Source organism: Protobothrops mucrosquamatus, unplaced genomic scaffold (assembly GCF_001527695.2).
Source record: "Protobothrops mucrosquamatus isolate PMUCROS unplaced genomic scaffold, P.Mucros_1.0 scaffold48, whole genome shotgun sequence".
Classification (NCBI taxonomy): Eukaryota; Metazoa; Chordata; class Lepidosauria; order Squamata; family Viperidae; genus Protobothrops; species Protobothrops mucrosquamatus.
In genome coordinates, this window is record NW_015386430.1 from 1,462,749 (window position 1) to 1,486,873 (window position 24,125).

Below are 24,125 nucleotides of genomic sequence, written 5' to 3' on the forward strand. Positions count from 1 at the left end.
TTGAGCGACCAATAACCTTGCTGCTGTTATGCAGTACAGCATCAAATTCATTTCTTTAAAATCCAAATTTTCCATAATACCCAATAAAAATAATTGCGGTGTAAATTTTATCTTTTTCTTAAAAATCTGTTGGATGTTCCACCAGATCTTAATCCAAAAAGCCTTTACATCCCTACATGTCCACCAAATATGATAATAAATTGCATCTAAATTACCACATCTCCAACATTTAGGCTACATTTACCCTTTGTAATCCCCAATCAACGTGCTGTAATCTGAGAAGAAGTTATACTGACATCCAATACTAAAAACTAATTGGATTATTGCATGGTTTAGGAACTCTTTAAGTGTAAAGAAGGATAATCCAAAATGCTTAATACTAAAGTGCCCTGTACATCCTCTTTTAGAAAGAGCTTTTCACAGATCATATGTGAATGTTTATTAAAGGTACTAAAATATCAATTTAAAATATTGTAATTATTTGATCTATCAAACAATTCTGCAGCTTTGTATATTGATACATCCAATGGGTCAACTCTGCAATTCTAAAACTGGGCAGCAACTAGTTTACCAATAATGCTAATGATTTCCTGTCCTATTTCTTTTCTTATCTCATTTTCAGGAGTTCAAAAGGGCAAAAGAAAACTGAAGATGCAACACCTCTTTCTTCAACTGAAGGCCTATCTATTTTGCATCCAATAAAGATTTTGCTTCCAGCAGTGGTGAATTCTTCCTAATAGTTGAGGTAATAACTAACACAAGAATCTTCATCTAAACAGGTCATTATCAGAATAAATTCCCAACATCATTTATTAGTGGCTTCATTATGTTTCTTTTTTTTTCTTTTTTCTTTTTTTTTTCTTTTTGCACCACTTGTAAGTTTCACTCCATATCTTTTGCCTATTTACTTAGAAATGGGACCTTCTCTGTTCGGGTAAGCTTCTTTCCTTATGGATTCATTTAAAGAACTTGCATGGCTATCTATCTCATTATAAGCCTAGGTGGCTTATAACAGCCAATAAAAAAGCAAAACACTCCACTCAGCCAACATCCTGATTAAACCTCATCCTAGCCCATTGCTAGGGAGAACCTTTTGGAAAGCTAAAAGGTTTAGGGACCCTTCAAATGTCAGAGAAAGTACAGCAACCTCAAACAACTAAGAATATCCAAAGTACAAGGAGATGAAACTAGTCCTTCTCTCTTTAAATGGTAAGGACATCCTTTCCTCAAGCTCCCAGAAGTTCTTCCCTGGAGTTTTCTCAACAGGCCTAGTTATTATTTGGAAGAGAAACTTCTAGGTAACACCAGGTTTGTAGAAATTGATAAATTAAAAAAAAATCACATTTCAGAAGAAGCAGTGGAAAAATACATGAAGTATTAGTAAGTTGCATGGGAGAATTATGTCTTTCTCAATCTCAGGTCTTCTGTCAGAGGTCTGGAAATTTGAGGATTATGCACAGTATCGTAGCTGTTTCTAGCACTGCACTCTTCTGGACAGAGAGCTCTTATATCATTCATTGGATCGGTTGGAACCAATTTCCCAGTATAGAAATTGGAGCCCTGACTACTCCTTCCACCACTTTTCCTGGATTGGAAATATCCATCCGTACATTGTGAGAAGCTTCTGGATTTTCACACTGGCAGTCTCCATATTTTCCTTTGGCCGGCTCACTATACCATCCGGATATATGATGGCTGGTAGGCCATTTATGTTGATGGATCATATTCTTTCCATTGAATTGGCTCTTCAGGACCTGTCTTGTCATTTGATGGTACTTGGATGTTTATTCCTTGCCTTCTCATTATGGTTTCTATGTGGCTGTAGAATACTGAGATATTTGCAGCTGATCTATGTGTGGTCTAATGGTTCCACCTTATCAGTCTTAACTACCTTCCCTCTTTTGACTACTATTCAGCCATACTTCTGTAGTCTGATTGATAACCCAATGTCCTCACTGTAGATCCAGGTGTTGGCTGCACATCCAGTTGTCCTTCCAGGTCTTCTTAAGTCTGAGATGTGTGTGTAGTTAATCTATCTCCAATTAAGAGAGCAGCTTCCTCTTCATTATGTTGAAGTATTAAATAACTAGCTATTTCTCAGTGTAAATGTAGGTAATTTGCCCATCTTAGTTCCCTCATATGTTTTATATATCCCCTCTCATTAGATCTGTTGATATGGTAGCATTCCACCAATTCCAGATTCTTTTGTCTCATCCATGTATGGTTTGATCCAGTAACCCACTTATTGTTCCAAGCTGGCATGATTCTTTTAATTTATGTCACTATCACATTTGAGGTAGGCTGGTAAAACTTTAAGGATACTCTATTGGTAAGGCAGTTCTTCTGTCCATCCATTATTCCCTCAGATATTTCATATACTCTCACTTAGGTCCCCTTTCATTAGTCTACTCTGGTGGTAACATTTCATCATTTTCAGGTTTTCCTGTCTCATCCAGTAGCCCACTTATTGCAGATTGTCCTGGTTCCCCAAACATCTGACATGGACCTTGATATTCTAGGCAAGATCTGAGGTGGCATGAGTCTCCTAATTTGTGTCAATCTCATATGTGAGGTCACCAGTGAATGGTTAGGAGATCTCTGCCAAAGGACTCCTGCTGGTAAGGTAAGTACCAGCTAAGATTTGAAACCCAGCTGAAAGGGGGTACACTAACTACTATGCTATCCAGTTGTTTTATTCAAATGTTAGATATTTCTGAGCCAGAAAACAGCTAGTGACAAAAAAAGAAGCTAGGGAAAACATAACAAATTTGACAGTATGCTTTTAAAATTGCTTTGAGATCAGAATTCACAATAGTTTCTCATTTCTTTCTGAATGTTCTTACTCGGTTGCTTATTTTTTCCTTCAATAAAGCTGTCAGATTTAATATCATCATAACGGTTTTCCAGTAAAATTATCCTCTTACTTACATAGCAATTTTTGAAAGATTCTCGAGAGAAACCTCTACTACTCCGTCTACCCAGAAAGTTAGGCAATTCCATGATAAAATAAGTACATCTGTATTATCCACCAAACCTGAATGAAGTTTTCACTAGTGCATCAGGACTTTCCACTGGGGGCAGCTCATCTGCCAAGATTTCCTCAGGAGGTCTTGGATCATGGATGATCATTGGTTTCTGTTTCTCCTTGATGTTTCCTGTAAGTCCACCAATAATGGTGTTCCATAGGCAGTTCTGAGATTTTGATCCTGAATAGATAAAAGAGAAGACAAAGCAAATTTTAATAATGCAACATGAAAATTTATCTTTTCTGGGGCCAAAGGCTACTGGTAAAATTGGCTGGACTGATCAGCAGACTTAACTTGATGAATAAATTAATTGTTTTTCTGGAATTCATGCACTGCAGTAAAACTTACATTTCAACAGCTTTTTTGTGAAATCACAAAAAAAATCTAAATTAAAATGAATTATGGAATGCTGTGCAAATGCAGATAATGTTTCTAATTGATCTGGTGAATGATGTCAGATGGTCCAACCATTCTAAGAAAAGAGACTTCATCAAAGTCTATAATTCCATCTTGTGGACCTCTAGGTATATTGCTGTCCCTCAACTCACACTAGCCTTTGTCTATACCAGGGGTGTCAAACTCACAATGTCACATGATGTGTCATGACGTATCACGACTTTTTCTCCATTGCCAACAATGGGGTGAGTGTGGTTTCAGCATGATGCATCCAGGCCAGCAGTTTGACACCTCTGGTCTATACAGTCAGTGATAACAGTAAGAAAATTAGACTCCAAATTTAGCAGGGGTGCACAACTTCCTTGTAATTGAAAGTCACACATTTTGTTAAAAAGAGTGGGGAGTGGGGAATTGGTTTCAAATGCCTCCAGAATGTGGGTGAGGACATTAAGTCATTAGCCAGAGAACCCATAATTTTGACTCTTTTCTATTTTGGAAGGATTGAGGTTTTAAAAGATAAGGTAGAATAACATTTTAAATGTATTTCCTAATACAATAGGTTAAACAAAATACTTTCACTGCATTACAAGCACTTTAAAGAATACATGCTTTTTTATATTTTCATACAGACACATGCAGAAGTTCTGTGTTTAAATCAATAAAATTATAACCAGGAAAAGCATGACGAAGTATATTTTTTAAATGACAGTCGCCTTTGACAGATTCTCTAGCGAATGCTTCTTTCAAGAAAACTACAATTTAGATAGTCCAAATGAGCTTTAAATGTGTGAAATGTAGCTGCCTGCTCTTCCAGGATTAACATGTCCAATGTCTGAGATCACTCCACTTTCTTAATCAGAGAAATGACTTTACATTGCTACAATTACCATTCAGTCATTTTTGCTTCAGGAAACACTGAGAGGTCTTGCAATGGGCATGAAATAGATACATGACAGCTGAGATTTTTCACTACCATCCAGATTCACCTGTCTTCAACCCAGACAGGGTACATACAAACTTTTCTATTTTGGTCCAATGTGTAATTTAAACAACTCATATGACGAATTTGGTAGAGAGGAGAAAAAAATATCAACTTTAGGAAGAAGACATGCAATATTTTCAGAGAAATTGGATGTATGGAAATTAATTTGTATTACACTTAACAACCTGTCTTTTCTCATAATTGTTTTTTTCTTTTCAGAATTGGATTTCGATAAGAGCCCTTACTGAAGGCCATCTTTCTTGAACCGGTACACCAAATCCTTATGAATTGGGAAATGTGGTTGGAGAGAGGCACCCAACTTAGAAGGTTATTATTCAAAGCAGACTATAGAGGTAGAAGGTGGTTTTTTTTCTTTATAAATGTTGGCTTACAGAACCTATAGAAAAATACCAGAATTAAGACTTCTAAAAATATTTAGCTAAAGGAAGTTCCCAAAAAATGATTTTCAAAGCCATTTCCATGTAAGCAGATGACACACAACTTGAAAAGTACCAGAATTGAGAATATTACCAAGCTGGAATTAACCAATCTTCATCTAAAGTTGTAAACTATATATGTAAATAGCCCTCATACAGAATAGGATACAGTGAACAGTGGTTTCCTGCCTTGATACCTCAGAAATTCAAAACAGGCCAACTAGTTTTTGAGATGAGGATGGATAGAGAGATGAGTCACTGAGTGAAGTTTTATATCAGAGAATGAAAATTAAAAATTATAATCTGGCATTTTCTCTTCATGTTCATTGCATGTGATGTGCAAATAGGCTAAATTAGGGATTAAAAACACAAAGATCCCAGAAGGAAACAATTACACACCATTTCTCTAAGTGTTAAGAAAACTGTATAGTTATACTTACCAGAAATGAGTTGTACCTGAAGACATTGTTATTGTGTTATAGTCCAAGAAAAGTATTTCTCAAAACCCTGCACTAAATGTTGGATATTCTTGCCATATAATTCCCCTAAGGCTGGAGATCCCATTTTTGTGTGTCTCTCTGGGTCAATTTTGAGATCTTTTTGTGGATACTCAAAGAAAATTGCTGCTGTGGGTTTGCCAGAGAGAACATAACTGCCTATAAAGAATTAGTTTATCTGGATGTTTACTGCCATCCTGTTTAGCTTTTTGCTTCCACAGTGTTACCACAGGATACTTCATGCTATCAAGCATCTTTTTTCTTGGGCAAGTATATCTAAACAAAAGATCCATCATTGTAACAGAGCTTATGGGGCCATTGGCATGCATAAAAATATATAGGAAGAAAGATGTTTGTGACTTGTTCTTGCTTTGCATCATACCAGCTTCCTTTTTTAAAATTCCTATTATGTTTAGACTGGATTTGGCAGTTTTATCTACCTATTGAGTCCTTCCCAAGGATGTGAGGTATTCAGATGTTGTTTGATGGTGCTAAAAATATTGTCAAAGGCTGTTCCAAGTAAAGCTACCTTTTGTAATTGTCAATGAATCAAAATAGAGCTGGAAGGGACCTTGGAAGTCTTCTAGTCCAGGGATAGGCAACCTTGGCTCTTTTTTGACTCGTGGACTTCAACTCCCAGAATTCCTGAGCCAGCCATTTCTGAGGGAAAAGGGAGAGGTTTCCAAGCTGAGCCATTCTGGCTCAGGAATTCTGAGAGTTGAAGTCCACGAGTCATAAAAGAACCAAGGTTGCCTACCCCTGTTCTAGTCCATCCCCCTGCTCAAGCAGGAGATCCTATACCATTTCAGAAAAGCGTCCAGTCTCTTTTTAAAAACCTCCAACGATGAAGCACCCACAACATCTGAAGGCAAGCTGTTCCACTGGTTAATTGTCCTTGTTGTTAGGAAGTTTCTCCTTAATTCCAGGTTGCTTCTCTCCTTGATTAGTTTCTAACCATTATTTCTTGTCTTGCCTTCTGGTGCTTTGGAAAATAGATTGACTGTCTCCTCTTTGTGGCAGCCTCTCAAATACTGGGATACTGCTATCATGCCTCCCCCCTTTTGTCTTGATTGACAGACAATAATTTTGTCAATGCCATTGGTATATGTGCTCCAGTTGTTGCACTTATTACTGTTACTTCTGTCTTTGCTTTCTTTTGCCATAATCATTCTATCCCTCCCCCTCTGTCAAGAGAGGGCTGTTCAGTCTTAATGTAGATGGCCTCTCTGACCCCTCTTTCAAACCAGCCTAGGTCCACATTCTGGTTTGAAAGAGGGATCAAAGAGGCCATTTATGTTAACATAGAGCATATGTTAATAACATATTACTATAAAGTAATAATGAAGTCAGATCAGGCAGAGAACTTGGTGCCTGCCAAGGGATACTTCTAAGGGTGTACTGGCAAGCTCCAACGTCATTTTGAAGATTCTAGATTCAGAAAATGGTTTTGGAAAAATTATTCAATTATAGAATTAAAATATGCATTTTTTCACATAATCTCAAAATTGCTGTAGAAAGAAATCCACAGAATTTCTAGCCACTTGACCTTATTACTCCTCATACTGATAACTTCACTATGTCGTATCCCCAAATTTAAAAAATAAATCTCCTTATGTCTTGAGGGGCTACAGAATGTACACATGGAGAGAGAGGGGAGGGAGTAAATCTGTTTAACTAACTTGTGTAGACAATGTGACAGGCCAGTAGTGTTTAAAATTAAGTAACACTGCCACCATGTGACTTCGTAGGAATATTGCATCTATTTGCATCTACTGTATCTATTGAGTTCGTACTGTTGAATACACACGATCATTTACTCATTGCCAAAAGAATAAAATTCATTATTTTAAGCAAAGTCTAGTAATGTTACCTTCGCCTTTGGTTTAAAAACTGTTTCCCAAAAACCCCAGTGAAACCTGCATTTGCAGATGCATACTTACTGGTGGAAAGTTAGAAATGTTTTTTGCAAACTACAGTGAAATACAGCAAATTGCCTTCATATCAGGAAAGTTAGAATCAGATGACCTGGCACTTCTCATTCTCTTACTATATAGGAGTCATTTAAATGTCCAGCTTTCCCTTATTGTTGAATGTGAATTAGCCAGTCTTTCAAAGAAGAGAAAGTATGTTTACTGAACCACAACTGTGTCTCCAAATGTCTTCTGGAAGAGCAAATAGGATGTAATAGGAAATACTCTAAAACCTCCACTCCTTGTCATCCAACATTCTTCCAAGCCCCTTTTTCTAGGACCTGAATTGTGTGGAACAACTGTCCACAAATCACTTTATGGAATTCCCTACTCAATGACAGGACTCCTAGAGAAGGAGGCTTAGAGGAAGGACAGGATTTTTTCTTTGAGAAGCCAGAGGGATCTCAGGATCCCCAAAATCTTGGTGAAAAATGCCTTCAGTCAGGACACTTTCCTTCAAGTTATTTTTCAAATTATATGTGCTGTAAAGCTGGGCAGTTGACTTCTTCCATTTGCATCCCCAACCTTTTGGGCACCAGGGACCAGTTATGTGGGGAGAGAAGTTTTTCCGCAGACCGGAGGGTGCGTGGTTTTGTGTGCTGCCTGCATGCCACACATGGGGCTTCGCTTTTTGTGCAGCCCAATTACTGGTATGCCATGGCCCGGTACTGGTCCACGGACTGGGAGTTGGGGACCCCTGTGTTAGTGGACAGATAGTAGGAATCATCACCATCATCACTGTTGTCATCAACATCATCATGTCCTTAAAATGTTAGAGAAAAGGAGAATTTGTGGCTTTCTTTCTCATTTCAAATATATATTTATTACTAACATTTAGGAAATAAATTAACAGGCTAAGCTACTTACTAGCAAACCGCGACAGGGGATGAGCATTCTTGTCTCCGGTTTCATTTGCAACTAAAAGAGAAAATATTTTCTTAGTAAACTCTATATGCTGTACTTGAGAAATATGATAAATATCCCTTTTATCCCAATAGACAGGATAATAAGTAGCATGTTTAAAATAGAATCCCAAACACTTTTACTCAACTTTTACTTATCCTCTACTCAATTCATTGGGGTGTATTCCCAAATAAATGGAGGTTATATTTAAGTCTGTTCCTCCTTTCCCAGTGCTTCTTTGTTCGTTATTCTCCTACTTACGCATCTGCTAAAAACTTGCAGAAACTTGCCAACTTACTTCCATATTTGGGGATATATATTTTTTTATGACAAAGGAAAATTAAGCTTAGATTAAAGAGAAATGCAGAGCCAGCAGAATACACATGTCACAGCTGAAAAATCTATATACATGGTTTGGTAAAAAGTAGCATCCTTGTTTCATAAAGGTAATCCTTGACTCTCAATCACAATTGGGACCAAATAATTTGTTGTTAAGCAATGCAGTCATTAAGTGAGGCATCACATGACTGCACCCAATTCTATGATCTTTTTTGCCATGGTTGTTAAGCTAATCACTGTGAGGTGTTACATGATCGTGATTTGTCATCTTCCCTATGAATTTTCCCATGGACGTTGCTTGTTGGAAGTCATTTGGGAAGGTTGCAAATGATGACCACATGATCACAGGACACTGCAAGTATTATAAATGCACAATGGTTGCCAAACACCTGAAGTTTGGTTATGTGACCGTGGGGACACTGCAACAGTCATAAGTGCATTTAGTATTGATGCTTTTGGATTTTGGTCTTTGAAAAGATTTTGAGAATACCATAGACACCAAGAAAAGAAATATATTAATCATTGAACAAATCAGTCTAGAGTTTTGACTCATGGCACAAATTATCAAGCTCAAATTATCCTACTTCAGAAACATTATATGAAGACCCAATTCTCTGGAGAATTCTCTAATACTGGAGAAAGTAGAAGGAAAGACAAAGTTAGAGGCAGATTGTCATGGAGAAATTCTACCTACGTAGTCACTAACAATCAACAACTTGGTGACACTTAATCAGTCATCAGAACCTGGAAGTAATCTGAACAATCATAGATTTTCTACTTGTTCTGTAAGAAAAAATAAACTATCCCCATCAGCAGCTAGTGAAAGACACAATAATCCAGCTTAATTTTATACAGACTTAACTTGGCAGTAAATCCTCTGAATTCAGTGAGGCTAATTTCAAAAGAGATTGTAACAGACTTTTTATTTATGTTGATGTAATGAATAGAGAAAGCTATTATATCCTTTTTGTGGAGATGTTTTGATCTCCTTTTCTGAATTATTTTAGATTCTGTTCTTTAACTTAATCACTAGAAGAAAATCATATCAGCTTTCTCCATAACAGTTTAGTAAGATAACCAGTAACACTGCTTCCATCACAAGAAAATGTTGTGCTTAGATGCAAAACAAACAGCAGATTTACTTAGCAGATGACCAAGAGCTTCATTTTTCCTTTTTAAAAAACTAATCATTTGCAAACAATTCATAAGCTTTTGTTCTCAAATGTTAGCATCATGAACAGAACATTTTCTGAAGCCAATTTAGACTCTCTTGGGGAAAGAAATGAATGCTGTTTTCTGGAGCCTTCGGTGATTTTCTCCTTTCTAGCACTATACTGTATACTCTCAGTATTTTTACCTTAGCAAAAATTAAGTTCATCTAGGAGAATCTTTAAACTACTTATGGGGGGATGTTAAACTGAGAATAATATGGAAGACACAATGGCATGACCCTACATGAGTCATGATTTTGCTTTGGAGATGGGAACACGTACCATAATTTTCTATTTGGAATTTTTCTCTGCCATAATTTCTATCCTTCTTGTTCCTTAGCGCTATAAAGAAAGTTATTTTTTCCTGGTTTCATATGCAATTCTTATGTGTGAAATAGGATGTTCTTGCACTTTAGATACAAGGGGTCCTTGGGGTTTCTGTGAGTGTATTTGTCTTTCTTTGTATAGTCTTCTCTTCAGTGGTCTGCAGCCTCCCTGGTTTCCTTCACCTTAATTAAATCCTAAAGAGAGGCATCACAAGCTTGGGCAGCAAAAGAAACCATCAAGGGATGAAAAGGTGTTAGTGTATAACAATAGATGTATCACCCACCATAATCTCCTATAATAGTACACTCAAAACTATTATAAAGAGAAAAAAATGCAAGAAATTCTTTCTTTGAAAGGCACTAAAAAGAAACTCAGAAAAGTTCCTTTCCCAGGGATAAAACATTTTTGTGAAATTTCAATGTAATCTTATTTGAAAAAAAATGGCAGTACAAAGAGGAAGCACATACAAAATGAAGTAAATGAATTATGAAACTGATTGTCTTAGACTCCTTTTAGGCAGGTTTCGGGCCAGTTATGGTACAGAAATGGCATTGGTTGCATTGATGGATGATCACTGGCAAGAATGGGTTGGGAGTAGAGCATCCATCCTCATCCTCCTCAACTTCTTGGCAGCTTTTCATACCATTTGACCAGGGTATCCTTTCAGACTGGCTACAGGGTTTGGGATTGGGTGGTGCAGTATGGTGCTGTTGGGTTTCTTTCTCTGCAGTCAATTCCAATAGAGTGGACAGGGAATGAGACATCCAGTCGATGGCTTCCCTTTGTGGAGTATGGTAGAGCTTGGTAGTCTCTACTCCTTTTTAACATATACATGAACTATAACAGAATAACAGAATTGGAAGGGACCTTGGAGGTTTTCTAGTCAAGCAGGACTTATGGCTTACGGTTCAAAATCTTTTTAAAAGCTCCAGTATTGGAGCAGCTACAACTTCTGATGGCAAGTCATTTCACTGATTAATTGTTCTTACTGTCAGAAAATTTCTCCTTATTTCTAGATTGCTTCTCTCCTTGATTAGTATCCATCCATTGCTTCCTGTTCTGCCTTCAGGTAATTTGGAGAATAAGTTGATTCCCTCTTCTTTGTGCCAACCCCTTAGATATCAGAACACTAGATATACCTAATTCCTGTAACACTTCTTCATATGTTTTACCAACCTCCAACCTCCCTCATAATCTTTGTTATTCTTCTTTGCACTCTTTCTAGAATCTCAACATCTTTTTTTATTGTGGTGACCAAAACTGGATGCAATATTCTAAGTGTGGCCTTATACTTTATAAAGCAGTTCTAATACTTCAGGTGATCTTGATTCTATTCCTCTGTTAATGCAGCCTAGGACTGTGTTGGCTTTTTTGGCAGCTGCAGCACACTGCTGGCTCATATTTAAGTAATCATCAAGTAATCCCTCCCACAATTGCTACTATTGAGCCAAGTACCATTATTCTATATCTGTGCAGTTGGCTTTTCTTACTTAAATGTAGAACCGTACTTTTCTCACAATTGAATTTCATTTTGTTAGATATGACCCTGGTAAGACAGAGTGGCTATGGATACACGGAACCATGGGATCAGGAAATTTATCATCATTGCTCATCTTTAGTTCTGTATGGGGTGGGGCCAACCCCAGACAGGCCTGGTGCGCAACTTGAGAGTTTTTCTAGACTCATGACTCCTGCTTGAAGAGGTCTACTGTGGACCGCCTCAGTCAAGGAACTGAGCTCCACCCCCACCCTTCTGGTCTTCAGGAAATAACTTGGCTATGCCGATTGGCATGGGGCCCTGAAGAAGAAGCTGTTGGCTGGAAATGACTAACATAGCCACCACTCTATCTTTCCTTTAAACCTGTGGGGTTTTTTTTTAGTTTGTTTTAATCTCTTGTCTCTTTAGTCTATTTTTAGTTAAATAAATAAATAAATAAATAAATAAATAAATAAATAAATAAATAAATAAATAAATAAATAAATAAATAAATAAATAAATAAATAAATAAATAAATAAAGCAATAAACAATCAACATTTCTTATTATTATTTAGATTGTATTTTAGCATGGTGTAAACCATAGGAGGTCATGATGTTTCAATCACTTTGATTTGATATATGGTCCTATAGTTACAGTACCTCATGTTTTTCATATATCTCATTTTCCTACCACACATTTCATCTTTAAGCATTAGTTCTGAAGAAAAACTGGCAGGTGGAAATATAGTATGAATTTGAAATTCAGGTCAGGTTTTTTTAATTGTTAATACTACAGTTCCTGAAAATAATTTTTGCGCAATCTCTGCTTATTTTCCAAAACATTGCATATCATACAACATTTTAGACAGTTTGCTTCTTATAGACCTACAGTATTAATAGCAATAATACTTAGACTTATATACCACTCCATAGTGTTATACAGAACTCTCTGAGCAGTTTACAAATATCAGCATATTGCCCACAACAATCTGGATCCTCATTATACCAACCTCAGAAGGATGGAAAGCTAAGTCAATCTTTAGCTGGTCAGGATCAAACTCCTGGCTGTGTGCTGAGTTAGCCTGCAATATTGCATTCTAAACATTCTACCACCACAGCTCTTAACATCCTGTTTAACTAAAAACACAGTGCTCAGCACCTCTACTGAGACATAACCCCATTAGACCAAGGCCAAGGATAGACAACGTTTAGCCCTGAATATGTTGCTGAGTTACAATGCCAGCAGCTCCAGCCAGCATGGTAAGTGGCAAAGAATTATGTAGTTCAGAATTGGGAGAATCATTATATGTAATTTATGGGGCTTATTTTCTCCCAAGCTTATACAGAATTACATCCTTTGGAATTAATGGCCAATGATTCATCAAACCACATTAAAGAAATATCAATATCTCCAAATTCTATCCTCAGATAATGTAGAGTACATAACTAAATAGTATACTTAATGTCTGGCTGTTAGACAGTTCACTAAATGTGCTGTTGATTGGAGACAATTATTTTCTTAAGCCTCTTGTTTTCTTGGCCTACTGCCAGCATTAGCAAATAGAAAACTAGCCAGTGAAAGAGCCAGTGGTGGGATTCAGCCAATTCACACCACTTCAGCAGAACCGGTAGCTAATTTTTTGCTGCCCAGGTCCAGAATGGACTTCCGGAAGTGGCATCCACACAGAGAACCGGTTGTTCGCATATTTGAATCCCACCACTGGAAAGAGTGCATTTGTCATTTTTGTGTGACTTCTTCCATAATATATGTGTTGCAAGCTTTTAGCTTCACCCTGTGGTCTATTTGTAGCATCTTTCCCATACAGAAGGTCAAAATATGCAAGTATTGTGCATGTATAATTATGAAAGTACTACTAAGCATTATAAAACTGTGACAGATCCAAACCCTCTGTGTAATTCTGTTGTTGATACGGAAAATCTTTCTGGTAATTAAAAAAAAAACCCTTTGGGTGGTTTTTTTCCATTGTTTGTTTCCCAAAGGAAACCAGAACTAACTTTAAACTGTATCAACATCACATCAGCATCATCACTGTGCTAAATTCAAAACTGATTTCATTACTAAGACGAGATTTTTTTGTGGTTGTTATTGTTGTTGTTAGTTGTGAAGTCATGTCCAACCCATTGCGATCCCATGGACAATGTTCCTCCAGGCCTTCCTGTTCTCTACCATCTTCTGGAGTCCATTTAAGCTCACGCCTACTGCTTCAGTGACTCCATCCAGCCACCTCACTCTCTGTCGTCTCCTTCTTCTATTGCCCTCAATCTTTCCCAGCATTAGGCTCTTCTCCAGTGACTCCTTCCTTCTCATTAGGTGGCCAAAGTACTTGAGTTTCAACTTCAGGATCTGGCCTTCTAAAGAGCAGTCAGGTTTGATCTCCTCTAGGACTGACCGGTTTGATCGCCTTGCAGTCCAGGGGATTCGCAGGAGTCTCCTCCAGCACCATAGGCCTCAATTCTTTTGCGCTCAGCCTTTCTTATGGTCCAACTTTCACAGCCATATGTTGCAACTGGGAAAACCATGGTCTTGACTATACGTACTTTTGTTGGCAGGGTGATGTCTCTGCTTTTTAGTATGCTATCTAGATTTGCCATAGCTTTCCTCCCCAGGAACAAGTGTCTTTTAATTTCTTGGCTGCAGTCCCCATCTGTGGTGATCTTGGAGCCCAGGAAGATAAAATCTGTTACTACCTCCATTTCTTCCCCATCTATTTGCCAAGAATTGAGAGGGACAGATGCCATGATCTTGGTTTTCTTGATGTTGAGTTTCAAGCCAACTTTTGCACTCTCCTTCTTCACCCGCATCAAGAGGCTCTTTAGTTCCTCTTCACTTTCTGCCATTAGAGTGGTATCATCTGCATACCTTAAGTTGTTGATATTTCTCTCGGCAATCTTAATTCCAGCTTTTGATTCATCTAGCCCTGCCTTTCTCATGATATGCTCTGCATATAAGTTAAATAGGCAGGGCGACAGAATACAGCCTTGCCGGACTCCTTTCCCAATTTTGAACCAATCAGTGGTTCCGTGTCCAGTTCTCACTGTTGCTTCTTGACCCGCATATAGGTTTCTCAAGAGACAAATAAGATGGTTTGATACTCCCATTTCATTAAGAACTTGCCACAATTTGTTGTGATCCACACAATCAAAGGCTTTAGCATAGTCAATGAAGCAGAAGTAGATGTTTTTCTGGAACTCCCTAGCTTTCTCCATGATCCAGCGTATGTTGGCAATTTGATCTATAGTTCCTCTGCCTCTTCGAAATCCTGCCTGTACTTCTGGAAGTTCTCGATCCACATACTGCTGGAGTCTAGCTTGTAGGATTTTAAGCATAACTTTACTTTCATGTGAAATGAGTGCAATGGGTGATAGTTTGAACATTCTTTGGCATTGCCTTTCTTTGGAATTGGAATGTAAACTGACCTTTTCCAATCCTGTGGCCACTGTTGAGTTTTCCAAATTTGCTGGCAAATTGAGTGTAGCACTTTTACTGCATCTTCTTCTAAGATTTTAAATAGCTAAGCTGGAATACTGTCACCTCCACTAGTTTTGTTGTTGCTCAGATTTCCCATTTCACTTCACATTCTAGGATGTCTGGCTCGAGGTCAGTGACCACCCCATCACGGTTATCAGGGATGCTAAGCTCATTCTTGTATAGTTCTTCTGTGTAATTTTGCCATCTCTTCTTAATCTCTTCTGCCTCTGTTAGGTCCCTGCCATTTTGGTCCTTTATCATGCCTATCTTTGCATGAAACGTTCCCTTCATATCTCCAATTTTCTTGAAGAGATCTCTGGTTCTCCCTATTCTATTGTTTTCTTCTATTTCTTTGCACTGTTCATTTAAGAGGGCATTCTTATCTCTTCTAGCTATTCTCTGGAATTCTGCATTCAATTGGGTGTATCTTTCTCTTTCTCCCTTGCCTTTTGTTCCCTTCTTTCCTCAACTATTTGCAAAGCTTCCTCAGACAGCCATTTTGCTTTCTTGCATTTTTTTTTCTTTAGGATGGTTTTAGTTGCTAACTCTTGTACAATTTTGCGAACCTCCGTCTATAGTTCTTCAGGCACCCTGTCAGATCTGATTCCTTAAATCTATTTGTCACCTCTACTGTATATTAATCAGGGATATGATTTAGTTCATACCTGAGTGGCCTAGTGTTTTTCCCTACTTTCTTCAATTTAAGCCTAAATTTTGCAATGAGAAACTCATGATCCGAGCCACAGTCAGCTCCTGGTCTTGTTTTTACTGACTGTATAGAGCAGTGATGGCGAACCTTTTAGAGACCAAGTGCCCAAACTGCAACCCAAAACCCACTTATGCATCGTCGAGTGCCAGGTGGGTGTGGCCCACTGGCTGGGTGTGGCCCATTGGCTGAGCGTGGCCATTTGGGTGGGCGTGGCTGCAATGATAACAGCAGACTGGGTGGGACTAAAAAGTTCAATCAGTCAATTCCAACTTTGCAAGAACTTCTTTTTTCCCGAGAGAAGTTGAAATTGACTGATTGAACCTTTTTTTTTTTTTTTTTGCATATGGCAGCGGAGGCCTAAAGCGAAAAGGTTTTATAAAACCCAGCTGAAGGCCTAGGACTGGGGCGACGACGCGCGTGCCCACAGAGAGGGCTCTGTGTGCCGCCTCTGGCACCCGTGCCATAGGTTCGCCACCACTGGTATAGAGCTTCTCAATCTTTGGCTGCAGAGCACATAGTCAATCTGATTTCTGTGTTGATTGTCTGGTGATGTCCATGTGTAGAGCCGTCTCTTGGGTTGTTGGAAAAGAGTATTTGCTGCTGTGACCATTGTATTCTCTTGACAAAATTCTATCAGCCTGTGCCCTGCTTCATTTTGTACTCCCAGGCCAAACTTGCCTATTATGATGGTTATCTTTTGGCTTCCTACTTTAGCATGATGATAAGGACATCATTTTTTGGTGCTGTAGGCCTTCATAGAACCGATCAATTTCATCCTCTTCAGCACCCAGTGGTTGGGGCATAGACTTGGACTACTGTGATATTGAATGGTTTGCCTTGGATTCGCACTGAGATCATTCTGTCATTTTGGGGATTGTAGTTTCCTTTCACCACCAGATGCATCCACAGCTGAGCGTCCTTTCAGCTTTGGCCCAGTCGCTTCACTCTTTCTGGCGCTATTAGTACTAGCCCTCTGCTCTTCCCCAGTAATATATTGGACACCTTCCAACCTGAGGGGCTCATCTTCCAGTATCATATCTTTTTTCCTTTTGGTACTGGGGTTTTCATGGCAAAGATACTGGAGTGGGTTGCCATTTCCTTCTCCAGTGGAACCCCTTTTTGTCAGAATTCTCTGCTATGACCTGTCCATCTTGGGTGGACCTGCATTGTATAGCTCATAGCTTCATTGAGTTATGCAAGCCCCTTCGCCACAACAAGGCAGTAATCCATGAAGGAGGTGGTTGTTATTAGCACCATTTTTCCTTGAAAATCTAGACATATATCTAAAACAAGTATAGTTCTGGTTTTATCATGTGTCATCCTATTTAGTAGAAATCATCACTGCAGTTATTTATTAATTGAGCTCTAATGATCATTAAAACAGAAGCTTTTCAGCTCTGAGATAAGTTACTGTTGTGGAAGTTATATAGCACCAGCTATTGACACTTGGCTGGTAACAATTGTATTTATGTTGATTAATTTATTATTAATTCTGCTGACAAAGATATAAAATATCTCACAGGTAGATACATAATTAAAAGAAACAATTTAATATAAAATAGATGATGGTTTATAATTACATCCCTCCCTTCCACTTCCTGGTCCTCCTCTATTATTACTTGACCTGCTCTACCATCTATCTTTCATGGGCATAGAGAAATCTCAATAATTTTTCCAATTTGCTTCATGAAATCTTCATGTTCAAAGGCAGATATTTACAAATGCAACTTGCTGAAGAGGTGAAATCAAAGGATGACAGATATTTCAATAGCAGGTTATGTAGAAAACTGATTTTGCCACATTAAATGTTTTCAAGCTATCATAGCAATTTGATGCTCTGAATTCTCTCCATTCTGTTCAGTTTAAATGGTAGTATACCACACCATTCCAATTTTCTTGAATTAAAAAAACTAGAAAATCCATATTTGTTTATATGATAGTATTCCCGAAAATATTCAGAGATGTGAGTATACCACTTTCCAAAATACATATTTTTCTAGCAATGCATCTTTTAAAGTGATTGTTATTTTTACTGTATATGAATGTTTGATCAAAAAAATATGGCCCCAGAATAGTTGGTGTCTTGTTGATCAACAATGCCCACAACAGGTTTTAATCCAATCCCATGGACAACCATGATACAGTTCTTCTAAAACCATAAAATCATATTGAAGAAAGTTACTTATTAATTCACAGTTGCCACCAATCAACATAAACAAAACCAAGAAATTTTTTCTTTAAAAGTTGAATGAATACATCTGTATTTTTTTCAAGAATCACATTAAAGACTTTAGAGTTGTTGGGTATGTCTAGTTTAACGAAGAGAAGGACAAGGGGGGACATGATAGCAGTGTTCCAATATCTCAGGGGCTGCCACAGAGAAGAGAGAGTCAAGCTATTTTCCAAAACGCCTGAAGGCAGGACAAGAAGCAACGGGTGGAAACTAATCAAAGAGAGAAGCAACCTAGAACTAAGGAGAAACTTCCTGACAGTTAGAACAATTAATCAGTGGAACAACCTGCCTCCAGAAGCGGTGAATGTGCCAACACTGGAAGTTTTTAAGAAGAAACTGGACAGCCATTTGTCCGAAATGGTATAGGGTTTCCTGCCTGAGCAGGGAGTTGGACTAGATGACCTCCAAGGTCCCTTCCAACTTTATCATTATTAGTATTAGTATTAGTTGTCTTAAAACAATAGTTCCCTTGCAGATTTAAGGGGAAATTATGTTACCCTTGTGCTTACTTACATAACTGTATACTTTATAGAAATAATATATTAGACATGCTTCCTATTTTACACTATAGTTAAGTTCCTGAAGGCAGAGAATGTTATTCTTATATTATTATATTCTATAAAGTATTCTGCATACAAATGATATTATTGACCTACATATTTCAGCATATGAATTGAATAGATCTCAAGGTATATACTAATAGCATATAATATTTCAGACCTGATTCATGGATTCTGCTTCTAATAATTATAATATCAGTAGTAGCAATGACAATAGCTAGATTCTATTAGTGCTTCCCACAGTTAATGCATACAGTATTTATAATGGCGTTATAAGACTTACAAGGAGATATGTAAGCAAGAAAACTAAAAAATTACTCCCATTTCTGCTAATCTGTACTCACTGCATACTTCAAGCATTTGTGGTAGAAAATATTAGTATAACTGCTTGTCCCACAATGAAGTGAATTATTACTTTTTTCAATTCATATTGATTTTCAGTCGATTTACTGATTATGTGAATAAATCAGAAATTGAATCGGAAATACTGAAAAACATGTACGGGTAATCAAAATTACAATGTACCATTTTATACTGGTTGCATTGTATTTCAGTGAAGCTAGGCTGCATTAACAGAGGGATAGAATCAAGATCACGTGAAGTATTAATACCACTTTACAATGCCTTGGTAAGGCCACATTTGGAATACTGCATCCAGTTTTGGTCACCACGATGTAAAAAAGATATTGAGACTCTAGAAAGAGTACAGAGAAGAGCAACAAAGATGATTAGGGGACTGGAGGCTAAAGTATATAAGGAACGGCTGCTGGAATTGGGTATGTCTAGTTTAATGAAGAGAAGGACGAGGGGGGACATGATAGCAGTGTTCCAATATCTCAGGGGCTGCCACAAAGAAGAGGGAGTCAAGCTATTCTCCAAAGCACCTGAAGGCAGGATAAGAAGCAACGGATGAAAACTAACCAAAGAGAGAAGCAACCTAGAACTAAGGAGAAATTTCCTGACAGTCAGAACAATTAATCAGTGGAACAACCTGTCTCCAGAAGTGGTGAATGCACCAACACTGGAAGTTTTTAAGAAGAAACCGGACAGCCATTTGTCTGAAATGGTATAGGGTTTCCTGCCTGAGCAGGGGGTTGGACTAGATGACTTCCAACTTTATCATTATTACTAAGCAAGGCTTTGTGTTGTGCATATGCTAATTTATAAGTATACAGTTTATTTTTGAGGTTTGATGGCTAATAAGACCACTTTTTTTGGAGTAGTACCATAAAATTATATATCAATGGAAAGATAATTTAAGGAAGAATGTAATGCAACAAAGTTTGTTCAATTATCTGTACTGTATTCTATGAAAAGTTATAGCTAAATAACCAGAAAAAGGAAGCACAACTTGCTTAGGTTGATAACAGGTAGCTTTCCTTCATCTGAGTGTAGCCAATGAGCATGAGTGTTTAGAGAGCCAATCAGGTGACATCTTGTTTTGGCAATGAGCCAATCAGATCATAATAGGATTCAGTTATCGATGTCATGTATTGAAGCTTAGAGGAGGACATTTGTCAGTGTGTTATGTGATCGCTATCAAGTTGGTTGGGTTTTTTTTTTCTTTCATTTAGTGAGCTTGTAAAACATAATAAAATTAAAGTAATGGTGCAAAGAATTGACTGGTTGCCCAGAAAGCGATGTAAAATGGTATTATTAAGTGAACAAGGCTACAGTTATAAAGAAATTAGAAGAAAAATTGGTGGAAACTTAACCAAAAGTAGCATTTCTACTGTACACTTTTCCGAAAAGGTTTCTACAATTTTGGCCACTACTGCAAATTCACAGTATTGCCTATGGCAATAGAAAAATCACACCTAAAAAAATAATTATATTACGTAATTCTGTATAGTCTTTTGTGCTCTCTGAGCTTGATTGTTCTCTTGTAAACATTTCATTACCAAACTAGATAACATCAGCTGTGCACAGTTCAACCATGAGCCACAAATATTTTCATCTATATAAATTATCTCCTTTACTCCCTTTGAAATGTCTTTATTAGCTATAGAAGTACTTTGTTAAACCAACAGCTTTGTTAGAAATTCTCCATAAATTGTCATCTGAGAGTGCAGTAGGATAGAGAATTAGCAAGGAAATCTAAATTTATAATGGTTAGCACAGTTTAATTCAGTAACTTTGTGTGAAATTATCTCTTATTATGCTAATCTTAGAAGAGAACAAAGTGTATTTCAAACAGAAGTGATACTAATACAGAGAAACTATGTCATAATTTGAAAACCATGGAGTTTTGTAGAATTACCAGTTGTGGAAAGTCTTGTGTTTATGCAGGAGAGAGGGAGTGTTAGAAGGAAGAAGGATCATAATAATTATGAATATTTATCATAGGGACATTGAGTTTCAATGCTGCTGAAAATATTGGTAAAATTGGTAGCACTAAATATCTTTCCACATGCATCTTCTCTTTCTTTTCTTTCACATACACATATACAAAGACCATACAATCATATTTGGCTATTAACAGAAATCACAAAATATGGTTAGAATGCAGTTCTGCAGTCTAATTCAGTGTTCACTCTAGGAGTTTGATTCTGTGCAGCTCAAGGTTGACTCAGCCTTCCATCCTTCCGAGGTCGATAGAATGAGGTTCCAGGTTATTGGGGGCAATGTGCTGACTCTGTAAACTGCTTAGAGAGGGCTGGAAAGCACTATGACGTGCTGTTGCTATTGCTATTGCTATCTGTCATTTAATGTTTTAGCCTTCAGTACATCAAGACATTGACTTAATGTTCCCAAGAGCATTTTTTCTGCCAGTCTCCATTCAGAAGCCATAGAAACAGTTGTGGATTCTATTATCACATATTATCTATTATCAAATAATTTTCATTTCAGCACTTAAGCAATGACCTGCAAAATTGAAATAAAATTTTTCTTTAAAAGAATGTTGCAAACCTTCACCAATGAGTTGAGTTTCAGCTGTCACAATTCCCAGGACCATGAGCTAATGCACTGTTTTTCAACCTTAGCAACTTTAAAATATTTGTGGACTTCATCTTAAAGTTGCAAAGGTTGAGAAACATTGCATTAATCAGACAAAGACAAGTGCAGTTCCAACCATCTAAATGATAAAGACCCCCTCAAGTTGAGATTGACTTTTTGATGCCTTTGATGCCTGTCCATGTTATTTTCTATTTTAAAAAATATCCAGGAGTTTCCAATGCCCTTCTTCTAGGATGTTTTTTAGACTTCCCAATCTGTTAATGCTGGAATTTGTAAGAAGTTTCCCATATAAGTACTAACCACGTACAACTTAGTATAGTTTCTTGAGATTGACCAAGGTTGGCTAGATGCTTCTACCTGCTGTGCCCTTAACATATCTAGAAAATACCAGGTTGGCACAGACAGTTTTAAAAATCTTGCAAATCTTGCTATGAATTTCTGCATTACTAGGCAGGAACATGACAAACTAAATGGGTTCTTCAGCTTCCTAAGTAAATGTCATAAATTAGTCTGCTACAAACACTGTTATATAACTCTATACTTAAGCTACTTTGTTTTTAAATCAACAATGAGTTCAGCAAGTCCCCAGAGCAGGAAATGTGGGCAAACATTATAATACAGATAGAGCATACTTGCTCCTTGAGGGATTTAATTTGATTCAGGGAGTTGTTCTGTTTTTCAGAACTCTCTGAACTATATTTCTGGATTGAACATTAACACCAAAACAATGATAACAGATTTCCTGTCTATTTAGCTATTGGTACTTCTCTCTTTCGCTGGAAATATTTTTGTAATTTTAATCATTTTATCCTGCAGAAAAATAATAATGCAGTTGCAAACAGAAAAGGGGAAAGGAGAATTCCAATCAAGTGGCAAATGGAAAATTCCAGATTCTGATATCCAGATAAACAGGGATACCAGGATTTGATTTTTTTTAACATAGTCACATGGCTTATTTGTTGAAAAGTTCTAAATAACTCCTAGCTATATATGTTTTTCAGACAGCAGCCATAAATACAGTTTTATATGATGCAAAATAAATTAGAACTATCAGCAAAGATTATTAAAAAATACATATTATTATGCCATCCATCCATCCACTGACCAAAAAATATAATCATATAATCAATTATGTTTCATTATTGCCTCTCTGGAAGCTTGACTATATGCTGCGTATTAACTCTTGCTTAAGAGTGTCTAACATCAAAAACTCTAATGGATGGCATAATATGTCTAGAAAAATCAGCACAGTAAACAGGAAGGATTTCTAAATGTCACCAATTAGAGGAAAACAGCTATAGAGACATTCAATAAAATACTGCCAGTATGCCAGGAGCCATCATCCAAAAAGTAGGCAAGAATAGTGATTTAATTAGAATTAATTTAAGTATTTTGTGCGGGTTTTTGTGTCATCTTTCTTGTTGCATTTTTAAAATTATGATTTGGTGGCAATATTTAGCAGGTTCTTGGGATGCTATTCTTTATGGAGAGGGGTAAAAAGCATGCATCCCAGTTTGATACTGTACCCCGTTTCCATAACATCTTAATTTCTGAGATTACACTTGAGTCACTTTATACCCAAGCAGCAGGGGCTCCTTCCATTCCCTCTGATTCTTAATATTTTATGGAAGGTGTTCAAATAAGGAAAAGCAATGCTTTTAGTCAAGAGAATTCTATTGAAATGAATATATAATGAATACAAGCTTTAAATCATGGGTACTGAAGGATATAAAAATTGCATTAAGAGTGCATTGGGATATGAGTGCTTTCATGCTGAATGAAAAAGCAATGAGTATAGATCTTGTTTTCTTAGATTTATTAATCATGATATAATATAGGCCCCATGAGTAGCCTCTGATTTAAATGTCGTAGCATTAGTAAACGAGTTCCTATAAGAATTTCCCAAGAATAGTTTTCCCAACTTGTTGGTTAAAATGTTGAAACACAAAGATTCTTCTAAATACAAAAGTCTAACTTCTCAAATGTGTCCATTCTTTTATTCACCTCTGTCTAAATCAATGCATCATTTGTTGGCTCTACTCACATCAAGGAAGACGATATGTATTGTAAGAACTATCAGATATATTAACTGCACTTAATATACGTGTCCCAGAATAACGTTCAAGATCCAATCTGGGTCAGTCCCCGGGACCAGACATTTATCTGAGCTTTCAGACTCATGATGGATCCCATCTTCAGGGAACTTCTCTCTGTAAGTGGTAGGTAGAGAGAAGTCCCCTGAGGATGAACTCCAGCACAAGTCCAAAAGCTCAGAAGACTAAACCTCTGATCCTGGTGACCAACCCAGATTGGATCTTATTGATCAAAACCAACTAGCTAAGGATAACCAACCAGTAACATTGAATACTTTATAATGCCTTGGGAAAACTCTGTTTTGAAGGATATCATGCATTTTTTAAAAAATAAAATAAAAATAAGTCAATAAATGTGCTGGCGTCATGGATATTTTTTCCATGTCAAAACATCATTATGCCATTACCCCTCCCCCACCCCAAGATCTTAGAAGTGTTCCTTATTTCTTTTCCATTTTTAGTCACAGGTATTAAATTTTCTTCTGCCAACTTCTGGGGCAATAACCCAAATTACAA

The 24,125-nt window shown here is 37.2% G+C and overlaps 1 protein-coding gene across 1 annotated transcript in view; it reads right to left on the reverse strand.

The window, feature by feature from the left end:
* PDE1C (phosphodiesterase 1C) overlaps window positions 1-24,125 on the reverse strand; it is a 244,100-nt gene that overhangs the window by 196,005 nt on the left and 23,970 nt on the right. Inside the window, exons 2-3 of the mRNA XM_029283292.1 lie at window positions 8,176-8,226; window positions 3,035-3,206 (exon numbers count right to left, since the gene is read on the reverse strand). Coding sequence (XP_029139125.1) covers window positions 3,035-3,206; window positions 8,176-8,226 — 223 coding nt within the window. The remainder of the gene's footprint in view (window positions 1-3,034; window positions 3,207-8,175; window positions 8,227-24,125) is intronic.